The following is a 10,421-nucleotide window of genomic DNA, read 5'->3' on the forward strand; positions in this document are numbered from 1 at the left end:
CGCACCCGGAAAGCCACCGGCAGCCAGTGCAGCTCGCGTAGCAGCGGCGTTACATGGGAGCGACGAGTCACTCCCATCACCGCCCGCGCGGCTGCATTCTGGACTAGCTGGAGCCTCCGGGTGCTCCTCAAGGGGAGCCCCATGTAGAGAGCATTACAGTAGTCCAGGCGGGAGGTGACAAGAGCGTGGGTGACTGTGCACAAGGCGTCCCGGTCCAGAAAAGGCCGCAACTGGTAAACCAGGCATACCCGGTAGAACGCCCCCCTGGCCACGGCCGTCAGCTGGTCTTCTAGTGTCAGCCGTGGATCCAGGAGGACACCCAGATTGCGCACCCTCTCCGAGGGGGCCAAAATTTCGCCCCCTATAGTCAGCGACGGAGTCAGCTGACTATGCCGGGGCGCCGGCAACCACAGCCACTCGGTCTTGGAAGGGTTGAGCCTGAGTCTGTTTCTCCCCACGTTCACGTTGAAACGTACTTTGGTTGTCCACGTAGGCCTGTACGCGGCTATGGGGGCTTTCTCTTCCTAGCCCTTCCAGCCTGTTCATAGATGTAGCGTTATCTAGCTCTCTCTGGAGAGCCGCTTGTACTGCGGCCGCCTCTTTTGCTTCCTGTTGGCGTTGGGTCATCTCAAAGTTGGCTTGACCATGTCTTTCCTTTGCTGGTGCTGTGCCTCTTCCACGCGACGGGCTGCTGCAGTCTCTGCCTTGAGCAGTTCCTCTCTTTGCTGGTGCTGTGCCTCTTCCACGCGACGGGCTGCTGCAGTCTCTGTCTTGAGCAGTTCCTCTCTTTGCTGGTGCTGTGCCTCTTCCACGCGACAGGCTGCTGCAGTCTCTGACTTGACCAGTTCCTCTCTTTGCTGCTTTTCTACTGCTGCTGTTTCTGCAGCAGCTTTAGCCCTTGCGGTGTTGACTCGTGCTTGTGCGAGTTGGGCGGCAATGCTTTCTGCCCTTGAAGCCCGAGATGCTTGGCTCTGGCGGGAAGATGCTTTTGAATTGCGGGAGGCACCTGTGACGTGCGATTGTTGGGACATGCTGGAATGCGCCTTGGATATGTGGCGAAAGGATGAGGCCCTTCCAGACGCATGGGATGGAGCCACGTGTGATCGTTGGGACGGTGCGTGTGAATGGCGGGAAACTTCAGACTCGGCCCTGTCGACCAGTCTGTCCCTCAGGCGAGGAGGGCGTTGTGGGCTCTCTAGAAGCTTCTTGCGTTCCTCGTTCAGTAACTTGAGGCTTCGCATCTCCCTATCGACACTTGAGTCTCTTAATTGCTCCTGAATGGCCTTGAGTTCCCGTTCGGAGTCCAGCCATTGTGCGAAGGCGTCTTCCTTATCTCCTTCCAGTGCGTGCGCACGTTCAGGGGACAGATCCTCCTTTTGCTCTTGGTAGCGTTTGTGCCATTTCTCCCAGCATCTTTCATGGCGCTTGTACACGGTGTTCCATTTCTCCAACAGGTTTGCATGCATGGCTTCAGTTGGCTTTCTTTGTTGTCTCAGATCATAGTGACTCTGAGACGTCTTTGACCTTACTGAAGCTTGAGCTTCAGCTTCTGTGTACAGGTCAAGGGGGGCTGTTTGCAGCGCTTCTCCATGGCCGTCTGGTTGGGGTGTCCCAACTAGGCTGGTTGGTTGAACCCCTGCATCTAAATCAGCGGGACACTCCGCCATGGTTAGGATAGGTTCAGTGTTCTTCTCAGCTATTTTGAAGCAAATTTGAAGAACTTCTCTCTTTGACCACTAGGGGTCGGTACTTGCAGGTCAGCTTCAGAGGTGCTGTTTGTGGGTGGAGTGGCCGCTGGGAGCGTTCTCCTGTGGTTCCTAGCTGTTTAGAAGCAAATTAGATGAACTATTTTTGACCACTAGGGGTCGCTACTTGCAGATCAGCGTCAGAGGTGCTGTCTGTGGGTGGAGGTACCACTGGGCGCGTTCTCCTGTGGTTCCTAGCTATTTAGAAGCAAATTGGATGAACTTTACTTTTTGACCACTAGGGGTCGCTTTCTGCGTATCAGCTACCGGGGTGATCTTCTTTCGAGGTACACCCTTTGTCCACTAGAGGGCTTTCTCTGGGCGTGATTAAAGGCTCGCGTGTAGCTCCTCCTTTAACCACTAGGGGACGTCTGAAGAGAGGTCAGCCAAATTCTTCCTATTACCACGTTCCTGCTAATGGCCACTGAGAGGCATAAACTCCCACCTGGTCGTTAAGTTGCAGGCTGGAACACTGGGTCTTCAGTTTGTGATAATAGGCAAGGATGGTTTGCTCTGCTTTCTCCTTCCCCTTAGTCACTCAAACTGGAAGAACTTGGGTCTTCAGCTTGAGTGGGTGAAAGCCCTTTTAGTGGGTGCATAGGCTAGGCTTTATGTAAGCCTGCTATGTGCTGAATTAAATTATCAAGTTGTTGTGATGTGAGAAAAAATTTTTTTTCAAGGTGTCACGTGCAGATTGTCCACCAGGGGGCACTACTGCCCTGCTATTGGTGCCTCTGTATACCTTCTATTGGCATAGTTGAAATTCCAAAGGGAGGGGGGAGTTTGGCCTCTTTGCCAGAGCTGTGGTTTTATGACGGAGAGAGAGCAGCTTAATGACTTAATTGCTTTCCTTAGCGACCAGTTGCTAAGGTAAGTGAACAAAGGGACGGGAGAATTTTTATTGCTCTGGAAGGGGCCCCTCTCTGCTACCTTCTTGGCTAGCAAACTCATGAAGAAGAAGCAGACGTGTTGTTACTTTGTTACTCTTTAGGCATAAAGACTTTAAACACTCAAGTTTCAAATCATTGATTTGCATTAGACAGGGTGGGAGACAGGCTTCAATCTTTCAAGCAGTGAAGAGTGTATAACAAGGGGGGGGGGTTGCCCCTTCCCAGCCTCTTCCTGAACTTTAAAGGCAGTTTTAAACAGTTCTCTGCAAACGGAGATAACTCCACAGACAGTCCTCTAAAACACTTCTCGCATTTCCCCAAGCTGTTTGAAGTTGCTGGCAAAGAGATTGATTTCAGAAATGCAGCCTTCACACGCAAAGAGTTTTTTGTTGCTGTTTTAAAATACTGGCTTGCAGACTTTACCAGCAAATTAACAATACAATGCATCTGAATCACACCTTCAGTCACGTCAAGTTACTTTCACATGCAAGAGAGTCTTTACTTTACTTCTTTAAATTTGCAGATCAGAGGAAGATTAGTCCCATCCAAATTTACTGGTGCATGAGATCAGAGGAGAATTAACCCCATAAATTTACTATTGCTGGAGATCAGAGGAGAATTAACATCTGTCAATTTACTATTCTGTTCTAAACAGGAGATGTTGCTTTATTCCAATCTGGAACAGATAGATAACTCAGAAGAACAAACAGAAAATATTGCTTTATTCTGGGAATCCTAAACAATGACTTACAGTTTGTAGAGGTGCATCCAAAATAGGTTTCTGCAATTTGATTGTCCCACAGGTAAATTGACATTAGATTTTCCCCTCTTCTCCTTCTTAAATGTCACATGTTGGCGTGCCCATGAGATCTCCAACCGTGTAGCTGGAGGCCATGGGCTGAATGAACAAAGGCAATCCCATGTGGCTAGAGTCCAGGAGTATCCCAATGACCTTTGGAAACTCCTCCCCCTGACCTGTTACTAACGTTAGGGTTACATAGAGTTAGGCTGCATAGAGCTATAAGAGGTTACATGGATCTATGTGATCCAGAACATGAATGGTTTGACTTTACCACAGAAAAGGAAGAAATTATTTTAATATTTGAAATAATATAAAAAGGATAATTTAAGATTGGGATTTTATCTTATTTCTCCAGCTTTGAAGAAGGAGGCATGGGTTTATATGTGCTATATCAGCAACAACAACAAAAACAATTTTATAGGTTTTTGCATAAGAAAACAACCTAATTGGATTATAAATCGGTTATTATGTTTGGAGACTGGAATGTTGTTGCTGATCCAATGAAAGATAAGAAGATTTCTTCGAAAGTATTGACTTAAGAGTGAAGAAAGTGAAGGAAAAACTTAAGTGTAAAATTTAAGAGAAAATTTATATAAGATGTTTTATAGATAATATTTAGATCTTTAAAAATTGTCTTGTATGTATTTTAGCTTACAGCTTAAATGTTGGAGGTGGATAGATTATATTTAGAGAAAGTATGGAATGAATAAATATCATATAGTTTTTGAGTAGATATATTGTTTTTACTTATTGTTTTAGATTAGAGTTAAAGTATGTAAATATTGATTGTATTATGTTTGTTTAGTTAAATTGTAATTTAGATATGGAATGGGATGTGTTTTAATCCTGTATTTGGTTCTGGGAAGTCCAGGGGGGGAGGGGGGAAAGGGATCTCTTATGTATAGTTATATTTTGGTATACTAGAATGGTAGTAAGATATAATGCATTTATTGAAGAAAGGAGGCTCGGTCGACCTCCAAGACCACATCTGAAAGAGGAGGAGAGAAGGAGGGGGGATGTGTAGGGTAGAGTTGTTGAGAGGGTGGAGAGGAAGAAGGAAAGAGGAGGAGGGAAGTAAGTAGGTAGGTTAAGAGAGGGTGAATGTGGTCTTGGGAGGCTGCTGAGCATCTTGGAATATGAGGTTTTTATGGTTTTTTTTATTATTAATGTATGCCATAATTGTATCTATTTGTTTATTTAAAAAATTAATAAAAATTTGATTAATAAATACATAAATAAATAAATATTCTGCATGTTACCATTCCGTGGAGTTATTCTATCTGGATTATGGCCATCTCCATTCCAGAATAAGGACTCACCCAGGTGCCCCCAAATGGCCAGCCAATAAGATCCCTTCCTGCCTTGTAGCCCTATACACAAATCTTGGCTTTCCCCTAGTTTGGGGGGCCCCTTTCTTGTGACACAGACATTCAACCATCCTTGCAATAAACACTTTTCTTCTCCCTAGCGTTGTGAACCTTCAATAATTTTCCACAACAGTTGATATTTTGAATTGTACACTCTTGCTTTGTTATTTTTATTCTGTGTTTTATGTTGCTCTGGGTCAAGTGTCCAGTGGGACTGTGACAGTAAAAAATTAACAAAAGTATAAACCAATCAATGTTATTTTTCTGTGGAAAGGAATAATAGACTGCAGCTGAGCCCTGATGCTGCAAGGGGTGCACTTGGCCAGCTGGATCTGCAGGCTCAGGGACTGGTCCCCAGGACTGCCCTTTGGGTCTGCTATGTTGGGCTCCCTCCTGGGCTTCCAAGGGTGGGAGGAGGCGTTCTCCTCTACTGCCCTTCTCCTCCTCTTTCTTGATAAGGTAGACTGGTCAAAAACAATGAATAGCATTACATTACATTACATTACATTACATTACATTATCACATCTATGGAGATTCTCAGTCATCCAGGTCCTGGTTGTTCCAAAGGTGCTTTTTCAAGAGGCAACTGAATTTTCTTGTTCTTATTTGAAGACATTTCACTTCTCATCCAAAAAGTTGCTTCAGCTCTGATTGGATGGTGGGGAATGGACATGGAAGGGGGAGAGTAGAATGGTGGCTCTTGGGCAGTTAATCCCCTGGCCATTAATGTTAATTCTGGCAAAAAGGCTTAAGGGATGGTGGCTCCCTCCAGCCCCCTCACCCCAGGCTAGGTGGAGGTACCGGGGTGGGTTCCCCTTCCCTGCGGAGGCTGTTGATGGTGTCCTGGGCCAGGCTTGGCTCTACCCTTTGTGGGTGCTGGTTATCCTGGCAAGAATCTCCTTTTATTTCGATAGTCCCTGACAATTCTAAGGTTTTCCGCAAATCCCGGGACAGTGATAGAACGAGTGAGGGTCCTGTGGAAAGAGCGCCGGGCACAGCTCCTAGGAGAGGACGTCTCCGCCTCGGTCCGGCGCGCGGGATCTACAGAACGACCGCGCTAGCGAGGAGCCGATCGGTCGCGGGCAGCACCGCTCGCCTCGAAGAAGGGGGCGGCGGCGCGGGGCCGGGCGAAGCCTTCCTGGGGCGGCCCGTGGGAGGCTCCCAATCCGTGCAGGACGCGCCTGGCTCATTCCAGGTTTGGGAGGCATTTGGGCGGAGCGGCTGGCAGGATCCCGCAGAGGCAGGAGCTCATGGCCCCCCCGGCATCGCGGCTCGCGGCCTGGGGCTTCTTTCTGCTCGGTAAGATAAGCTTACCCGCCCGGGGAGGTGATGGAAGGCACGGGCTCGCTGGGGAGAGCAGCGGTGGAGCCCCGGCTGGGCCGTCTCCTTCCGGACCCTGACCCCGACCTCGTCGAAGGCAGAAGGCGCGGGCTTGGCTCCTCCGGAGTCGCCGCCTCTAGGCCGGCCCCTACAGCGGTTGCGGACCCCGCCGCCACGCCGGGCCTCGCTCCTGCGTAGAGCCCAGGGCAGGCACCCCCAGCTGAGCGCTACACTGGGCGGTGACGGCGTCACCCGGCAGACGAGTTCCTGCACGTCGGAACAGCGACCTGTTCAGCAGCTCCCTTCCCCTCTGCGGAATTCGCCCTGGATCACTCCGCGCAAATTGGGCAGCGCCCACCTCCAGGAAGCGGCGGCGCTCTGCCCTTCCTTCTCCCAGGTGCCTTCAGGCCCTGCAACGGCATTCCCCTTCTGCTTCTTTCTGCAGCGCTCGAGCCGGTGGCAGCTGTGGAAATGTTCACCCCTGGCACCCTGGAAGTGTTGAACGGGACCGACGTGCGCTTGAAGTGCACCTTCCGCAGTCCAGTGCCGGTGGGGCCGAAGCTGACGGTTTCCTGGTACTTCCAGTCCGAGCTGAAGGAGCCCCTGGAGTCGGTCAGTCCCATTGCAGTACGGTGGGGCAGAGAGGCTGCGAAGGGTCAGCGGGTGGGCTGGGGGCTTGGGTCTAGGCGCCTATGGCGTAAAGACGGTGTTCCTCCCCCTCCTCTGGAAGCCTTTGGCAGAGTGGCCTGTGCTTCCCTGAGCCAAGGGGGAGGGAGAAGTTGGCTCAGGCAGGGCCTCCCCTCCCAGCTCAGAAGGAATTCAGGGCCCATTTGCTGGAGCCTTGGCCCCGTCTCTCCTGCCTGTCCACTCAAGCAGAGACAACTGCCCCGAGAGAAAGGGCATGGAGTGCCCCAAGCCCCAGGCACCCTCCCTGCAGGCTGGCCTGGATGGCTCTCTTCCAGAGCTCTGGGGCAGCTTCCCCAGTTGAGGGCCTTTTCCTGGCTGCTGGGCATCCTCCCTTCTCTGCAGCAAGTTCTGTGCCATGGCCATTGGGCAGGCTCCTTCCCTTCCCCGTAGCTCACCAGAGTCCTTTCACAAAGCAGTGAGAGAAATGATCTGTGAAATTCCCAGGACTCAGGTGCAGGATGTGCTGCTAACCAAAGACCAGGAGCCACCTAACACCACTGCTGGTGCTCTCTTGGCTGTGCTCAGGTGCTCTACTACAATCACTGGGCTTACCCCTCCAAATCAGGCCGCTTCCTAGGCAGACTCACCTGGGATGGCAATGTACACAAAAACGATGCTTCAGTTATGCTCCACAATGTGAGCCCCAAGGACAACGGGACTTTCCAGTGCCATGTGAAGAACCCACCTGATGTGGATGGTGTCATTGGCGAGATCCAGCTGAGTGTTGTGCTGAAAAGTGAGTGGGCTGGGTGGCTGGGGTTGCTGTGCTTGTGTTTCTCTTCCTCACCAGCCTCTGTTGTCTCTGGATAGTGAGCTTCTCAGAGGTGCATATTTTGGTCCTCACCATTGGCATTTCCTGTGCTGCAATGTTCATCCTTGTGGTGGTTGTGGTGATCTGGCGTCATTGGCGGAGGATGCAGCAAGACAAGACAAGGGAGGTGGGGAGGTGAGTTGGCAGGGAGGGACTAACCTCCTGGGTGGCAGTCTTTTGTGGTAGAGGACCTGTGCAGGTGGGTGGAAATGGGGCTTCAGTGAGGAGGAGCTGGCATGGTCTGAATTCACCCATCAGAATCCAGAAGCCATGGAAAGCCCTGCAAGCTCCAGTTGAGGCTGCTCAAGAGACTGAAGTGGGCTAATCAGACTGTACACAGGAGATTTCTTTTAATTGCCTCTCCCTACATACAGGAGGGAAACAGCTAATTACAGATCAACCCTGTGGGTGCTTTACATGTACAGTGCAAAATTTGATTCAAATATTCATGGCATGGCACCTCCTCCCTCTGCTTCCTGCACCTGGAACCCAAGAAAAAAGACCCTCTTGCCTCCCCTGGAAGGCTTGGTGGTAAAAGGCAGATGTGGCTGGACTCAGCAGTGATTTTGCAGCCCCTCACCAGGAATAAGGAGCCAGAACACCCTTCCACCAACACCCCTGAATGCAACCCAAGCCAGCGGTGGCTTACCCAGCTCTCCTGCCCCATCTCCCCCCTGCCTCCTGCCCCATCTCATGAAGCAATCGCTTTTCTGCCTCCTGCCCTGTAGTTACTGCCCTTCCTTTCTTCCCAAATAGGTCAGAGCAACTGAAGCTGAAGGAAGGCAGAGAGGAAAAGTAGACCCCTCTGTGGGGACGGGGGATCCATCGGTCTTGGTAAGGATGCTGGGGCTGGAGGGGCTTGACTGGCACTGGGCAGGAGCTGTTACCAGCTACTCCAGGACCAAGGTGGGAGGCTGAAGTTTCCCCTCTCCAAGAGAGACCAGGGATGGAGGGGCTATTGCCACACCTGCCAGTCTAGCCTCAAGCTTCCTCACAGTTGGAGGCCTGGCCCAGCACCTCCGCTGGGAACTGCACCCACAATTACTCCTTGTGTGCTTTTCTCTCCCAGATCCACCCATGGATGCTGTGCCCTGCTGGAGCTGAGATGGCAAAGGCTCCTGGCCTTGAAGGAGACCTCCTGCACCTAGAGGGCCTGCAGGAGCCAAAACTTCACCTACTGCCCTCATGACACCAAAGGACCTGCAGGAGCCAAAACTTCACCTACTGCCCTCATGACACCAAAGGTCTGCCTAACCAGCCTTCTCTATATGCCTGAAGCAGCAGCCCTCCCCTGCCCACCTTGAGTACAGATTGCCTTTGACTCAGTGACTGAAGACCTCAGGGCCACTGGCCACCTAGTTGGTGTCAGCAGAAAACGGTCTGGTCAAGACAGACTAGCCAGGCCAAGCTTGAGGGGAGGGCAATGGGGAACCACTTTGCCCACTGTTCTGCTTTCTTTCCTGGGCCAAAGGCCAGGCAAATGGCTAAGGGGGAGCCCCCAACTACTTAGAAAAGGGCCTCTTCTTCAAGTAGGACCAAGCCCGTTTCTATGGCTTGCCCCAGCCTGGAGTAGCCTGATTCTATGCAGGCAGAGGATCTCTGAAAAGGAGTGAGGAACCAGCCAGAGTGGGGCTGTTCCTGCTGGATGCAATTCTGTCTCCTTTGCAACCCCCCAGCCCAGGCTGGCAGCACAAATCTCTTCCTTAAAACCAGAGTTTGCTTTCTCCTTCAGAAGGATTTAAGAGCTGTGGACAATAAAATAAAATAAAATAAAAATCTCTGACCACTGATCCTCTTTTATGCAACAGCACTACAGCAGCCCTACCAACAACTACCTCTAAAACTCATCAGCTTCAGATATTAGAGGATTGTCCGCTGGGTTTCTTCTGGGCCACCTTTCATATCCTTAGGTGACACTCTTTCATACACTAATTTATTTAAAGAGTCTTGTTAAATTTTGTATGCAAATGGAATATTTTATAATAAAGGTACAATTGCCTGTGTTTAAAAGTGACTGTCATCTAGCTTAATGGAATGTAGTATGGCACCCCATCCAGATCAATTGCACAATCTTTAAAGTCAGGGGGCCCTAGAAGTGTGGATACTGCAAACCACAATCCTGCAAGGGAGCACAAAAAGAAGTCATTGCCCAGAGGCCCAGGAGGAGCAAGGGGAGACATAGATGGCCTTGGGGAGAGGGGCAGCTAAGAGCAGAGGAGGGGGGGGCAGCTCACAGGGAAGTAGTGTGGAGTCTCCAGCAGTGGGAGGGAGGGAGGACTTGACAATACTGCCTAAGCCCTAAGAGACCTGCAGAATGATCATGATGGCCTCTGGAGAAGATCTAAGTGGGCGCATTCAAGGCCCTGGGATGGCAGCTGAAGCAGCTTGGGCTGGGAAGGGCGCTCTGGCCAAACACAGCCTGCTCCACCTTGGAGAACTCCTTCGCTGCAGACCATCTTGATGGAGGACCAAAAATGGCCACTGGGGCCTCTTTTGCACATGTGGCTACTAGTGTCATACTGACAATATAATTTCACCTCCATGATGAAATCATATCACACATTTTTGCACAGACCAATTCCTGTTCTAAAATTCTTCTTTTCTTGGTCAGGGGATGTGAGGTGATTACTTGGGAAGTCGTGGCTGGACTGGGCTGTTGCATTAATAGGAGCTGTTCGGTTCAGGTCTAGCGAGTCCTTGGGGGGGGGACTGCTGGTGCCCTGCGGCCGATGCAGCAAACCAAGGTTAAGGCAAATACACAATACAGACTAAGACTGTCCTTCGGGATTTGCCATATT

At 50.7% G+C, this 10,421-nt stretch overlaps 1 protein-coding gene across 1 annotated transcript in view; it reads left to right on the forward strand.

Annotated features, from left to right (window-relative positions):
* The window catches only part of MPZL2 (myelin protein zero like 2), a 20,039-nt gene extending 10,430 nt beyond the window's left edge, over positions 1 to 9,609 (forward strand). Inside the window, exons 2-6 of the mRNA XM_029283524.1 lie at positions 6,490 to 6,737; positions 7,338 to 7,548; positions 7,623 to 7,758; positions 8,380 to 8,457; positions 8,693 to 9,609. Coding sequence (XP_029139357.1) covers positions 6,490 to 6,737; positions 7,338 to 7,548; positions 7,623 to 7,758; positions 8,380 to 8,422 — 638 coding nt within the window. The 3' untranslated portion in view covers positions 8,423 to 8,457; positions 8,693 to 9,609. The remainder of the gene's footprint in view (positions 1 to 6,489; positions 6,738 to 7,337; positions 7,549 to 7,622; positions 7,759 to 8,379; positions 8,458 to 8,692) is intronic.
* Positions 9,610 to 10,421: the final 812 nt, after the last annotated feature.

The sequence above is a fragment of the Protobothrops mucrosquamatus genome, unplaced genomic scaffold, assembly GCF_001527695.2.
Source record: "Protobothrops mucrosquamatus isolate PMUCROS unplaced genomic scaffold, P.Mucros_1.0 scaffold115, whole genome shotgun sequence".
Lineage (NCBI taxonomy): Eukaryota > Metazoa > Chordata > Lepidosauria > Squamata > Viperidae > Protobothrops > Protobothrops mucrosquamatus.